The sequence below is a fragment of the Sylvia atricapilla genome, chromosome 14 (assembly GCF_009819655.1).
Source record: "Sylvia atricapilla isolate bSylAtr1 chromosome 14, bSylAtr1.pri, whole genome shotgun sequence".
Taxonomy (NCBI): domain Eukaryota; kingdom Metazoa; phylum Chordata; class Aves; order Passeriformes; family Sylviidae; genus Sylvia; species Sylvia atricapilla.
Window position 1 is genome coordinate 10,598,721 of NC_089153.1, and position 15,758 is coordinate 10,614,478.

A 15,758-nucleotide genomic window follows, 5' to 3' on the forward strand; every position below is an offset into this window, starting at 1 on the left:
CATATATGATCTAATGAACTCTTTTGGTCTTGAATACTTAAGAGGCAGGAAACACTCCCCACACAATAAGCTGGATGCACTCTGACTTCTGGGCAAAATCTCATATACATTCACTCTGGACTTGCATCTGGCAGCAGAAAGGTATTTGATCTTTTGTTATTAGTTGGAAGCAAGGAAGAATATTTACTGATTTTCATAAAGGAGCTGGTGCCTGCATCAAGAAGGCTCCTTCACCTACTAAAGTTATCCATTGGCCAGAACTCAGCATTTCTCAAGTAACTGAGCTCATGCATGCATGGACTCTTGAGCTTGGGGACTTCTGTCTTGGTTTAAGGCTGTTACATAAACAACATAGTGAAAAGAATTTTAATGGCATTTTTATTAATGGAGTTCCATTAACATTACATGGGCTGCTGTACTAACTGGGACTTATGAAGGCCAATAAAACAACAAAGCAGACCTTCTAATTGCCAAACAACCAAATAAATATAGAGTGAATGCACTGCTTGTTGGGTTAAAGATTAAACAGGGCCTGGAAACAAGGATAATGAGATATTACAAGCAAGCTTTTATACAATTAACCATTCCTTCCAGGGTACCTTTTTCTCCAGGGGATAATACAGCCAGAGCAGCCAAAAAAGTTTTAGTTTTATTTGCACAAGAATAGGGGAGGACTCAGTGGATACACTTTTATTCCACTGAGCCTACTTATGGTCCAATTAAGAACAAAACTGTTAAAAAGGAAAAAGCTGCAGTACAGAGCAGGTGCTCTGGGAGACAGCAGGTGTATGTGTCCCTATATAAATTATCAGAAAACAGAAAAACCAATTGGGAGAAAACTATCAGCTTCTTCCAAGCAGAGGTCAAGGGCAACTCTGCCAGGGGAGACTGAAAGTGCTGGGGAATTCAGAGCTTGAGGCTGGCTGAAAAAGCTTTACATTTACAATGCAGAGGAGAAATGCTCAAAGCCATTGCCTGCACCTACTTATTGCAACCAAACACACTCACTCCCAAGGAAGCATGAGCCTATCCTCCCTTGGGGTAAGGGGCCATTGCTGCACAGATCAGAGCCTCAGACTGCATGGCAATTTTAGCTGAGTGTTCCAAGGATTTAATTTTGCCCAGTGCCATTTATTCCCACAACAGAAATGCCCAGCAGTGCCTACTGCTCTCCCAGGGCAGGGTCCATGGGGAGGACACCAGCACACCAACACTGAGCTGATGCACAGGCACACCAGGAGCTTGCCAGAATCACACTCAGGAACTGTTTTGGGGGCTGAGATCCAGAGGATCAGGCTTTTTACCTCCTGTGATGCGACCAAACCACATGTCGCAACTCGCAGCATCACAGAAACCTAGAACCCAATAAAGGTTGGGCCCCTTTCTTCCTGTTCTTGGGCTCCTTCCCTTTCTGCTCTAATTCCAGAAGCCTGAAGAGACCAACCAGGAGGAGCTGCTGTGTCTGGAGGCAGGGCCAGCCCCAGCCCTGCTGCCCTCACCTGCGTAGGCGTTGGCCTGCTGCAGCAGCTCGGTGCAGGCGTGCACGTCGGCAAAGGCGCGGATGCCAAGGCAGTTCGTGGGGTGCAGCTGGGACTGAAGGAAGTCACAGCAGTTTTTTCTAACATCCATCAGTTGCAATAAACTAGCAGCTGGCAACAAAACCTGCAAAGGCACGAGAGAGGAATGAAAGCGAGCAACAAGGAGGGATTCACAGCTTGCATGGATTGGAGGCAATTCCCTTTCCGACAGGGACACGACCCTGTGGGGTTATGACAAGGAAGGTTCAAATCCTAGCTCTACCCACATGCAGAGGATCCCTGTTCATGCTTTGAGACATGAAAATGGCTATCCTACACTAGGCTATAAGTGGAACTCTTCTCACAGCTTCTCCCCACAAGACCTCAAGGCAAAGTGAGGACAAGGCAGAAGCAATCACAGATGCTCCTGAATTTCTGGCTTTGCTGCAGGTAGGCCCTGCACACAGATTTTTTTTGTTTTTTTTTCTCCTCAAAGGGCTTTATATTATTTATAAGCATTGCCATCAGATTCAAAGCCCGTAACAGTCCAGCAGTCCTCAAAACCCTGGACTTTGTTACTTCCAATGAAACCTTATTGGCTTGTGAAGAGGGTGCCCAAACAGTCATGTGAGAGAGGAGGTTCCCAGGAGCTCAAGCAGGTTTTGGTGACAGGAAGACTCTTGGGAAAGACAGGTCCAACTATTCAAATCAGCAGCTCTCATTTGCACCTACACAAAATGCTGGGGACACTAGTGGATCATGGCTGCATCTGAAAATGAGGTACTGCTTTGTACCTCCACAACTAAGCACAGAAAAAGGAGTCAGAAATGGATGATGAATGTGACATCTGCTGGAATAAAACACCTTTGAGGCCAGTGAGAAGGACAGGAACTAGAAAACAAAGTTCATCAGGACATTACAGCCTGTGACATCAGCTACTTCCTTTCTTATGTCCAACAGCAACTGCAGACGTGCCTTATTCCAGCTCCTTTGTGTCTCTGGCTGCCTCACACATGTCCTTCCAACTGGGCATCTGTGCTCACCATCTGAGCACACATTTCCGGAAAATTATTGCCAACTCAAAAAAAAAAAAAAAATAAGCAGCTGTTAAACAAAACAAATAGGTTAACAGCATTCACCTCTCTGGATCCCAATGGCAGCAAAGGGATAAAGATGTTCTCTCCCAGTCCCTGCCACCACAGTCCCATTCCACACCAGGGCAGGACTCACAACCTGCTCCAGGTCTTTATAAGCAATTGCTGTGTTCTACTCCAGCTCAGCTGTACAGTGGCTGACTGCTGCCAAGCAGCCACCCCAACAGGCAACAATAAAAAGAGAGGTCAATTAACCCAGGAGCCTGTTTTAGCCCAAGCCTCTTGATGCCAGGAGCAGATTATTTTGTGGCTTTGATTAAGTCAAGATAGCAATGCTCTAGGATTTTGAAACCTAGATGTGAACCACCTTCTTTCTAGCTGAACCATTTCTGAACACCTGAGCTACATAAGGGCTTTGGGTAGCCAACTCAGACTCCATGCAAACCATCTCTGGCTACAGACAGCCAGAGCCTCCTCTGTGCACCCCCATCCTTCCAGGATGCATGCCTGCCAGTCCAGGTGGGCTGCTTACCTCTGATGTCTGGGATATTGCCTCCAGAACAAAAGGAACTCACTACCACCACCACATAGACCTGGACAAACCAGCGCTGCTCTTATGGCCTGTGCTGGCTTGAGAGGTAGGACAGAAGGAGCCTTACACCACTTCACCTTTAGGAAAGGAGCATTATCACACAACACTTCTCAGAAATAGGCTATTAAATGTCTATCAAGGGATGAGGGGATTTTCTCTTTCTTATTTCCCAGCTGAACGTCTCAACACTCATCTTGTTTTTACCAGGGAAGGCAAAAAGCAAGCAAAGGATTTCCGTGAGAACAAAGTCTGTTTCCTTTAGAAATAACAAGAGGAAATGCCCTGCCTAAACATGCAGCAGGACCAAACTGCAATCCCATTAATATCCAGGCAAGTTACTCACATGGATCTGGATTTGGCTCTTAATATTTGAACTCCAACAGCCATGAACGATTTAGTGAGAGCTGGCTTGTCTACCAGATCTGCCTCCAGATCAAAACCCACTCATTTTTTCAAACTATGTCAAAATCATCTGCTATTACTACTGAGACTGACTGCTTTGCTCAGTTTATGTCCAGAACCTCATCAATGGGGTGTATTTCTAGACATATATATATATAAAACATCTAATTCACCAGCTGTGCTCTGCAGACTCCATACAAATTTCAAGTTTTACAAAACATTGCCTGTGCAATTACTTCCATAGACCTTTGATGTCTCTAAACTCAAAACATCTTTCAGCCAAAAGTGCTCTGTATATACAAGGTTTATTCATTAATGCTGGACTGCAGAGGCTGGGGTTAATTCCCTCCTGTGACAGAGCCTTACAGGTAGCCTTGGCCAAAAGTTAACTTACATCATTCCTGCTCTGCAAAACTGGGAAAGGAGCATTTCCCCTAGGCAGGGGATGTATGAAAGCTAATAAGCAGCTTTGACAATTTGGTCAAATTGGAAGCCAAATAAAAGTACTGCCTGTAAGCCTCAGCTGCACATCCAGGGCCACAGCTGGGACTGCACATCTGCCCAAACAGAGAGACAGCTCCCAGACACCTGCCCAGGGAAACCCGTGACCAGAGAAACAAATGGATTTTGTGTTTGCAAGGCAGGTAAACTACAGTTTTAAACAAGCTGCTACAAACAGCACAAACAGTGGAGACAGAACTACATTAGCCTTTTGAGTGCAAGGGTGGCAATTGGGCTTTATTACACCCCAGCTGCTCCTGGGCAGCACATGGGCTGAACAAAGTACTTCCACTTAAATGTCCCTCCTGAGGTAAAATAGCCCAGGCAGATGAAGGTGTGACAGCACCAGGGAATCAAATAACCTTGTCAGGAGCAGGAGATGGACAGAGCATGTAGAGGTGAGAGGGAAAATGAGGGAGCAACTGGCAACTTCCCTCCTGAGCTCCCTTCCCCAACTTCAGACACACCATCCCTTGGTTAAACAGTGAAATAAAGAAGTGAAGACATGCATCAGGCACAACACAGATTTCTCCTCAGCTTTTCTCCTCAGGTTAGGCCAAGCCAATTTAAAAGACTTCCTACAGGTTTACGGAAGGGTCCCCAACCCAGAGGAGTCAGCAATGGCCCAGGGACCCCTGCACCCCAGGGACAGGCACAGCAAGGAGCTTTGGCTCCAGGGAGAAACACAGACCTAATTTATTACTTAAATGTGCTCTGCCTCACCCTGGGCTTGCACCTACTATAGCTGCAGCTTTTGGACTGAACAGGGGGAAGAGAGATGGACTGATGCATCTATAAACCCTTTATCATCAAAACTGCACTTGCCAGAGAACTCTCTTTCCTTGCTGTGAACTCCTAAGTGCACAGGGAAAGCTGAGGTGAAGAAGCACTTCTGAAACAGAAATAATGCAGCTCCCAGCAAAGCTTTTTTCCTCTTTTCTTGAGACATTTTTTATGACAATTACTATGCCTGCAAAGATGACAGGTTCAATATCTACTTCCTGCAGACAGCTGATTTCAGATTTTGTTCTCTGTGTGTGAGCCATATCTCAAACTGTGGCAGTACACAAGGACATCTCATACACGTGGCCCGTGGCACATCATTCCTAGCAACTTAATTGTGAAATCAAGTTAATCAGGACTTTTTCCAGGGAATCATTACAACCTGAATGATAATGACTTTCTTAATTGGGAGGGCAATTCTCAGGCTGCCTGCCAGTAATGAAGTGTCATAGGAAAGGCTGGTTGAGACACACTGAGGAGGGACTGTATTCACTGCCTAGAGCCAGAGGTCCAGGTGTTCTCCCAGGACTGCCCAGGACAGGGAGGGGCCTGCTCCCAAATCTCTTCATTCAGCTCTGCTCAAGGACACTATGGAGAGCTTCTCCATCACTGAGCTGGCAGGTTTGACATAAAAGTTGAAAGCAGGCAGCAATGTAACCACTTCAGCTGCAAAAGCAAGACCTAACTGAAAAGCTCAGCTAATTGATATGTTAAAAGCACCAGGTACCCCACACATGTAGGGAGCAGCAGGCCCTGTGCTCTGATGTGTGTTTATGATTTCCATTGAGATCAACCCAGGAACCTGAGCATCTGTGAAGTTCCCCAAGACACTCACTTCAGTTTTCCTTCCTTTTACAGAAATTGCATGACACAACTTCCTTCTAAATAAATGTATCTAGCTCCATCTTCAAATGAATGAGGTCTTTATACCATGCATATCAAAATTTACAACCAGCCTTAATGTGGGATGCAACAGAGGAGGTACAACAGAAGGCAGGAGGTGCAGAAATCCCAGGATGGATTTTCCTGAAACTACATGACTGCAATAAAGACAGAAATTCTGTCTCTGCTCCATGCCTTCCAAACAAGTGGGAGGCTTAATCCCAAATACATGCTCACAGGTAAAACTTCTCTATCATCCATCATCCCTGAGCCCTCCTACTGCTGCAAATATACTGCCCTGAAATCCCACTCTAAGAATGAAGTTCCAATAGATATAAAGCAGGATTGCATTGTTGGGCTAACTCTCACTCATGTACACCAGCAGGGTTAGAAGAACATATTCCCTCCACACGGGCTCAGGATGAGCTGAAAATCCCCTTTGCCTTCACATTTGGGACAATCTTGAGAAGGAATTGGAAGAACACCCCCAGGAACTCGCTACATAGGTGATGGCAGGAACTGACTGTACTGGCTTGGCCCCTTGAACACGTCTTCCCTCACATAAAAAAACAAAATAAAGGACTCTGTGTCATCTCATTGCACAGTCAGCTACATAAATACGTGCTTAGAAAAAGTCTCACTTCCTGAGCCCATCTCAGGCCTATAAAAGAAAAAAAAAATACAGGTTTCTATTAGAAAAGAAACAACAAAAGAAGTTGTTAAAAGGCTTCTTGTTGTGAAGGGCAGGGCACTGGTCAGCATTCAAACACATTTAGGAACATTCATTCTGCACTTCATGGTACCTTTGCTGTTCATCTTTTTCTCACTTTTATCTTGCTCTCATCTTATTTTTCTCACTGACAAGATAGTGTCTTTTCATTTATTCACAAGTTTTGATAGCTTGGCTGCATCTGCTCAGTTGATGTCACTGAGCAACTTTTTTTTTTTCTTCTCATAATTTCTACAGTGACATTACCTGACACCTGTACCTAGAAATTGCTTCTTCCAGCTACTGAGAAAGTCTGAAGAACTCCTTTCAAAAAATACCATTGCCCAGCTAGAGAATCAGAACATGTGACAAGGAAATAGGAGAGCCCAGGAGATACCTGCTGGGAAAAGAGAAAGCCTCACTGTGCTCAAGCAGGGCTGCAAAGAAACATTGCTGGAACAGAAGAGACAGGCACTACTGAGGTGTCCTTCCAGAGGGATGGATGGATGGGTGACCCAAAGCTGTGCAGCAGGAGGATGTGGTGGGTGATGCAAGGGACCAAAGCTGCTCACTTCTTTCTAACACTGACACTGCTGATTCAGACAAGAGACTATAAGGAGTTTAATTTTTGTTGTTTTTAGCCTTCACTTCACGTGAAACTTTCCAACAAATCACAGAATATTCCCTTCTGCAACCTTTTCTTCTTGTGGCTGGAGGTGAATATTAACCTGTTTATGGCATTTTGTTCAGAGTAAAACACCCAGACACAGGATGAAAATTTCTCTTTCTATTGCTTTCACAACACAATTATATTAAATTCCATAAAACATTTTCAGCATGAACACTTTAAACATGTAATAAAATTTAAACTAGTCAGTTAATCTTGCAGCAGATCAGCTTCATTTTTTAGCTCCTATGAATTAATTTAACTCTAGCCTGAAGAGTTAATCACAGAGTGGATATTGAAATAAGTGCTGCAGTAAAAGGACCTGCTTTACTAGACTGAGGAAAAAACACTCAGTATTCAAAACTTATATTTTTTTATCTTGCTGTCAGAGATGAAAGCCAAAATGTTCTACTTTAGCTCCCTGTAATCCCTTGGCCACAGAAGGCAGGTTATGTTTGGTTATGTTTTACTGAAAAAGATGCCTGTCTAGTTGCTCAGGAAAACAAACACCTGGACTTTTCACAGACCTTCTGGGCAGGACAGAGCTGCCTCTGCAGCCTGCTCCAGCTGCCACAGCACTGCTCACACCCAGCTGGAGCACAGAACACTCCCCTGGGAATGCAGCTGGGGCCACTGCCCAACCCCATCCAAGGCAAGCTCAGCAGATGGGATCCCAAACTCTGCACATCCCACGTGCCAAGTGGGAGCTTCTGGAGCACCCAACGCCCAGCAGGGTGGAAGGAAAGCACACCTTCCACAGAGCACACCTTCCACAGAGCACATGGATATAGCCTCCATATTTCCCACAGAGACAGGAACCAGCCTGGGGGTGTGTAAATGTCATTTCTCCTCCAGCAAAGATCCCAGAGGTCCACCTCAGCCCCCCACTGAGTGATGCTGCGTCAGCTCCTGATGACCCTGGTGTGGGTCACACAGCAGACAGCCAGCCCAAGCTGCCCACAGCTGGGTTTGAGTCTCAGCTCCTTTGCCACAATGGCACCTTGAAGGTCTCCTCAATGATGTTTCTCAGCCTCATGCAGGGAACCAGGCTTCACACTCAGTGTGACAGCTGCCAGGCTGAGAGCACACCAAACAGTCACATTTGTAAAACTAGAGGGCAGAAGGGGAAAGAAAAGGCCTCCACAGGTTTAGGTCATGAAGGATGGCAAAGGTTGGACTGCAAAGTGAGCCCAGCTCAGGGGTTTGTCCAAGCTCCTGTGGGAAGAGCAGGAGGTCAGCCAGAACCTGCACTCTGCCTGAGGGATCAGAGCAGAAGAGCACACAGCAAGAGCCTCACTTAAAGCAGAACCCATCTAATTTTGCCACATTAATTAGGTCAACAAAATTCTCTGCAGCATCAGTGACAGAGACTTGCTCTCCTGGCAATGTCCAAGTCAAAGCAAGGAAGACAACAGGCTCAAACTGCCACTTGCAAACAAGAAGAGACCAACTGAAAAGCATGTCCACACACAAGCTCTCAGCATCCCTCCCAGACATCAGTGGCTAAGTGCAGAGCCTTTTTCTTACCATAAATACAAGCAGAGTCAAAGAAAGAGCTTTACCAGCAGCCACAGCCATGTGACACTGAAAAAACCCTCTTCCTGAGCACCCTGCTTTATTTGAAGGCTGCCTTTTAATTACTCTTTCCACTTCTGAACAAATATTTACCTCTCAGAAATTCAGGACAGAGCATACACACACAAAAAAAGGAACAATGTCCTCATTTGAACAATGTATTCCACTCAAAGCTCTGTGAAACAACTCAAACTACCCAGAAGAACTTAAAAACTAACAGCCACATTCATCTGCCATGGCCTTAAAACATTTGACTCACTGCTTGTTTCAGTCTATTCTGACCTTCGACAGACTGACCCACAAGTCAGCACAGCTTCTTGGAAGGCAAATGCCTGCTCTTGTTATAAGAGCTCCACACAAAAGCTAAATGCAACATGACTTAAGCGTGGGGAAAGCACTGAAGTGCCTCAAGACTAAACAGAGGCTGGAAGCAGCTCTTTTCAAGCTCAACCTTTTACTTTCTGCAGCCTGGGGAGATACCTCACCCCTGAAGAACCTGTGCCTTTGAGTTTCAAGCTTTTCACTTGGTTCTCCACAGGAGCTGCTGAACCAGACCTACCTGCACATTCTCCTCTGTGACCTCGATCTCAGCGGTGTAGATGTAATCAATCAGCTTCCTCAGGGTCTGCCCATCGACGTCTTTTATCTCAATCTTCTTGGCCTTACTTTCAGACATGTCTCCTGCAATTCATTTCAAAAGGACAGTTACAGTTTGCTCCACAGGGCCTTGCTCCCCACACATCCAGCACATTGTCCTGGTGTCACACTACAAGACTGCCTCACCACTGAAAAGCCACCAGTGAGATTGCCAGAAGCCTCCTAAAGCCACCTAAAAACCAACTCAAGATTGAGGACACTGGTGTAAAACAACATAAATCAATAAATGCAACAAACTCAATTTCTTGACAGAAAAGAACCTGCCATGGTTCACCTGCATTCAAACAAGTACAATGGCTAAAAAAAAAAGCCAGTATGTCCCTCATGTCTCAGCACAGGGACAGACTCAAAGAGACTCTGGATGTGTCCCATGAAGGCCTTCAAGAAACATATTTTTTATAAATATTTATTTTATATATATATATACACACACATATGGACAGAACAAGTATGTTACAACAGCTACATTAGAGTATTTTGTGGTACACCCTCCACTGAAAGCAATGCAGTGCTATTCTCTTTCTTTAGAAAGAGGCTGAAACCTGCTCAGGAAAACAAGCACACAGGCCAGCAGTTACACCCAGCATGCAGCAAGCTTCTCTCCTAAATTACCCTGCTGTAACCCATCCATCACTTACACCTTGTGCAAAGCATCCACACAGAAGATGCAGTTCTCATCTCTCACCTTCCCAACCTCACACCTTTAGATCAAACTGTATCCCTTCTCCAGAACCATAACTCAAAAGCACGTGGAACTAGAGCAGTAATTTCCTCCCTGAATATACAAGTAAAGCCCCATAGCTGTGTAAGAGCCTATTCATGACCCAGAGCTTTACGCACACCTCCACACCCAGGAGCAACAGGAGCACATCAGAGGAACAAAAACATGCAGTGGGGAGGAGAAAGGACTCCCCACAGCCCTTCCAGCATCCCCACACAGGGTGACCTCACCCAGGATTTAATCACCAGGATCTCCACAGAGAAGAAAGAACAAACTCCCAAGTGGAAAGAAAATGATAGGTGGAAAAACAAAGCTAAACAAAGGAGAGCACAAAGAAGAAATGCCAATTCTTAAACCTGGGCATGAATAATCACTACTCTCAGAAATCTGGTGACTCAGTACTGCTGTGGGATTAAATGGAAAAATATTTCCTGCAGCCTATAGAAGTAATTACAGCCTACATCTCCGTGCAGCATTCCACAAGACGTGGCTGGGCACAGTAAGTGCACAGCACAGAGTCAGATGCTAAAGAGGGCCCAAGCTTGAGCAAAACCTGGATCCTGCTAATTGAACTTTGCTGACTTTCCTCACATGAATAAGGAAGCAAATTAATAGGAGTGGGATGGGACCATGAGTGTTAGAACAGTCAACAGCATCCCAAGAACTGAAATAATATTTGCTCCAAATTCAATTTTTAAAATTGAATAATAAAATGCTATTCAGAGAAGCCTATGAATATAAATGTACCAGTACAAAGGGATAAATGACCTACATTTGGGAGGCCTTCAAAGCAGGTAGGACTTTTTAATTGACAAAATGTCATCTTCACACTCTTTCTCCCCCCAAAAAACCCCAAACATCTCCAGAGATGAAAGGATGCTTCTGAGGACAGCCCAGTCCCCATCAGCCCTGTGGTGCTGGAGGTGCCTGTAAGCAGCACCCACCAAATGCCCCTGCATGTGGAGCCCAGAGCCCTGACCCTTGGTGTGAGGAGGGGCTCAGCCACACACAGCCAGGGATCGATGCAGAAATAGCCTGGAGACACCAATCTGATAACTTCATCTGTCGTGGCATCCATGTGACACAAGCAACAAAAATAAAAGCTGTGTGGGCTTCCCCGCCCACCAGCGAGCTGCCAGCCCTGCATACCAACAGCCTGCACTACCTCTGCTCCGGGAGGGCAGCCCCTGGGCTGTGCCCAGGGTCAGACAGGCTCTGACTCGGCGTGATGGAGCCCTCTTGTCACCAGGAGGACACATCTCCAGTGCTGTGGAATGAGGAAGAACCTGGAGACACCACAAGTGAACCAAGGCAGGGTTGGTGCTGCCCCTTCCTCTAAGCACAGACCCAGGGCGAGCCTCTGGAGCAGCTCCTGGGCAGCTGAGTGCTGGATCATTGACGGCATCTCATCTCACACCTCTTCAGAAAAAACCCTACACCTTAAACCCCACAAAACACAACTTCCAGGGTGTCACTCATAAGTCAGATTCCAGCCCTACCTGACACCTTAATTACAGAACAATTCAAATCACTAGCATCTCTCACATGTAAGGGCTGCCTCACACGGGGCACTGCACAGCTCCTGTCCCTGCACTGCTGCAGCCAGGCAGACACAAGGCACCAGGAGTGAGGAGCAAAGGCTGGCAGAACAGGCAGGGTGGCTGTGAGCAGACCCTCTGTAGGGGACAGACCTTGCAGACACCAGCCCCTCACGGAGGAGTTCCTTTCCTGCACCACACTCATCACCCAGCAGTGCCTCTACTGCTCCCCTCTGCTCATCAGGGCAAGGAGAGAGCAGAGCTCTGTTTTGTCACAAGATAAACGACAGCCAAAACTGCATCAGCCCACGGTGGTGTATTACCCAGCACAGCAGCCTGCCCTGCCTCCTACACACTGCATTTCCCAGTGCACAGCCACGGCTTTGGCCGTTTCCTAAGTCACAGATGTGCTGAAGGAGAATGTGAGTGCATTAGATTACAAAACCACAGCCTCTCACACATGGGCTGAGGGCTTTGAAGTAGCACATATGACCTGCAAGGGAGGTTTCTGCTTCTTGCTTCAACACTACCAAAATTCCTAAGGTATCTGACAGGAGCAGTCCCAGCAGTGTCACTGAAGGATTTGTCACCCTCTCTGAAATGGTTGTGTTTTCTTCTAAATGGACAGAAATTACTGTCCCAGATCACCCCCAGAGAATCGTGGACCAGCATCCAAAATGCTCCAGAAAGCCAGCATGGAAAGGGACACTGAGGAAGTGCTGGTCCCATCCTCCTTCAGCAGTGGAAGATACAAATGGAAAATATGCCTACCCATTTTCAGACTTTCCAAGAATACTTCAGAGGAATGGCTAACCACAGGACACACAATGGCTTAGGAAAGACCCCAAGGTCATCACAGGGTCATTCATGCTCCCAAGTCAGGCCCAGCTGACAGTGACAGAGCCTGCAGAGCAAGCAGTGGGTCTCAGTGTGGGTCCCTCTGTCCACAGCTCCACACTCATCACTGACTACTCACTCCTGGCTGCTGGCACTGCATTCCCTCCAGTGGGAATTCAGTGTGCACCAGCAGCTCCTGCAAATACCCCTAAAGTGCAGCTGAACCTTGGCTTCATCACTGCTGTGCAGAGCAAAAAAAATCAAGTTACAACAACCAACTTGTGCTGTGATTTTAAACTGTCCCCTTGCAGGGGAACCCCCATGCAGCTGGAAGGAGATCACACACAATGTCCTCTCAAGATAGAGACCCAGACCTGAGGAATTCGGGGATAGCCAGACAGAAAGCAAAGGGAGAGCTGGTCTTTGCCTGACCTTCTGCCCCCAGGGATTTGTCAGGGGGAGGGAACAGGCGGCTGCCAAGGCTGTCACCCAGCCCAGGGGAGCTCCAGAGCCAGCCACATGACGGGTTAGCTGATTACTGTTTAACTCAGAGTGAGGGATTACACGGCCCAGAGAATTCCTGCATGGAAACATGAGCAGCCCTGCACCACCACCTTCCCACTCAGATGACCTCTAAGGATCAGAGGGTTTTTCCAGGAGCTTTTCTTTACTCCACTCTTCATCAGCATCACAAGTCATGCTCGAGGTGCCCTCACACAGCTGCTTCTGAGCAGTGTTTGCTCCTCTGCCTCGCCACCACAGCCAGTACCAACTTCAGGGAACAGCACCAGTGCCCCAAAAACACAAATGCTCTCCAGCTTAGCTCAGCACACTGATACAGAGACCACAGGGAGTGTCACATCTCACCCCACATTTTACACCTGAGGTTTTTCTACCCCACCTCCATTAGAGAAGGGAAAAAAGCTTCACTAACTACAAGCTCTTTCCTGAGAAATGCTGCATTCTGCTTCCAGCAAAATGAATGAACTAGGTCTAATCTCAAGGCTTTTAAGGAATAAACAAAGCCCAGATCACAAGCAAATGAAGATGAAACAGGGAAAAAAAATCTGAACCTCATTTATGTTGGAGCTCAGGGACAGTAACAACCAAGGTGTACAATCATTTTCTTTGTATTTGTCAGTTCCTGTCCTGGAAATGAGGGCAAAAAAAGGGAAGGAAGCTAAGAAGTTTCTGACCACACTAACTTTGCTAGAATGACTTCAATAAGCTGCTCATTGCCCCCCTTCAGGATTGACACAGCTTCCTTTGGGGTTTTTTTGCTGACCCATCTGGGCAGAGCCTTTGAGGGCACCCGCTCCAAGGATCAAGTGATTAGAGCAGGAATTTTGTCCTCTTCTTCCTTCTCCTCCTTTCTGTCATTACCAAAACACACACTGGACTGCAGCAACTCACCCTAAAAAACTGGGCTGCTAAAACACACTGGGATCAAGAGAACAACAGTGTTATTTCAGGCAGCAGAAAAAAGTGCCATGGGAGATTAAACATCTGTGACTGCCAAATCAGTATCGGCAGGACTGAGCCTTGAAACTACAACTCCTGTGCCAACTTCTTTGATGTGCACCACGAACATTTAGGGCACTGAACACGTGCTTGATGATAATGTTTTCACGATCCAAGGTCTTGTTAGGGGAAAAAAAAAACCTAACCCATCACGCAGTGAGCCAAATCCCACAGTAAACCTGCAGTGGCCCACATGCTACCCACTCACCCCACAGCCATACAACCACCCCACAGGAATTGGTCAAGGATGCCCAGCGTCATCCACCAGATACAGCAAACTGCAGACCCATCTCTCAAGGAAACCCTCTCCTGCCTGTGCTGCAGCTCCTGACAGACACAATGGCAGCCCAGGCACTGTCTAGGGTCAGAGGCAGTACCTGTAAACATGGCACAGAAATAAGGGCTGCAGGCTGCCAGCACCACCCGGTGAGCTTCCATCTCCACGGTTTCGGCCACAATCACCACATCGCACAGGAGCCGCTTGCTGGGGAAACACCAGAAAAGACAAAGATCATTTCAGAGTTCCCCGACAGGCAAAAAAGCTACATCACTACTGCTCAAAAAAAGTGATGACACACCATTACAGACACAGCACCTGAGCTTCTGTCAAATCCCAGGGGAAGGTCCTCATTTAATCCCTCAGTACCAGCTCCTATCACTGTTTGCCTACAAAGCAAAGCCTGAATCCTCCTGAGGCTGCAGCCCTGCCTGTGGTTCTGCTTTCCCCAGAGGGAAAAAAAAAACTGGAAGCCAAAGGATTCTGCATACACACTGCCCAAAGAACAGAGAGTAAGCAGCTCCTTCACCTCTCAAGCAAGCAGGGCTTGGAGAAGGTGCAGAAGAGCTTATTAAAGATTTGGGCACCACTTGGGGCCAGGCTCTAGTAGATCTGTGAGGCAAGAAACAGCCATGCAAGGGAACATCAGCATCACTTTTGTCTTTCCACAGGGAAAAGGTGGAGTGGAAAATGAAGGGATTTCTGTACTTCCTTCCATGCTTGTTACTCAATTAAATGGCCACCAAAATAATTCCTGGCACTGCTAAGTGCAGAGGCTGCCTCAGCCATCTGACAGAGAGGAGGTATCAATCACTGGAGTTTATCCATGGGCCTGAGGACTTCATTTACCTCATGAATTAGTCTGGGATTAAGAGTCACTGGGATAAAGAACAGGGTTCCAGAGAGAAACTAAAAAAAAAAAAAAAAAAAACAAACCACCACCTTCTAAGCTCCCCCACTGACTCATTGTAGAGCTTTGGAAAAGTCACTTCATTAACAAGTGACCTTTTCTACTCGCCCCACGTATGTCCTTTGAGGATTCATTAGTTAATGTTTGCACAGAGCTTCGCAGATGCCGACAGCAAGAAGTGCTCAGCCTCCCAATAAGTTGGTTTAAGATGCTTAAGCATACAAATGCAAACTAAGGGTGTTCTTTTCAAATGTCAAGCCCGAAAAAGGATCAATGTCTGTAAATCTAGATGTTGCCTTCTCTTTGGAAATACTTATCTCCACCCTGGACTTTGTCTTTAGGAAACTGCATCATCAAATAAACATACACAGAGCTTCTAAGGGACCAGCCATGCCTCTTCTCCACATATTGAAATATGTGAAAAAACGACTGTGAAATGGAGGGTTATAGTTGGAAAACAGGAAGAAAGTAGGAACTGGCAGTCTGTACTCTACATTCATTCCAGTTTGCAAGGGGGAAGGGAATGAGGGGAGCTCTTTAAAGGTCTCTTAATGGAAGCTTCCTCATTTCTTTTA

The 15,758-nt window shown here is 46.4% G+C and overlaps 1 protein-coding gene across 1 annotated transcript in view; it reads right to left on the minus strand.

Moving 5' to 3' along the window:
• Positions 1-15,758, minus strand: part of KLHL3 (kelch like family member 3) — a 45,150-nt gene that overhangs the window by 19,631 nt on the left and 9,761 nt on the right. Inside the window, exons 3-5 of the mRNA XM_066329063.1 lie at positions 14,374-14,480; positions 9,282-9,403; positions 1,500-1,662 (exon numbers count right to left, since the gene is read on the minus strand). Coding sequence (XP_066185160.1) covers positions 1,500-1,662; positions 9,282-9,403; positions 14,374-14,480 — 392 coding nt within the window. The remainder of the gene's footprint in view (positions 1-1,499; positions 1,663-9,281; positions 9,404-14,373; positions 14,481-15,758) is intronic.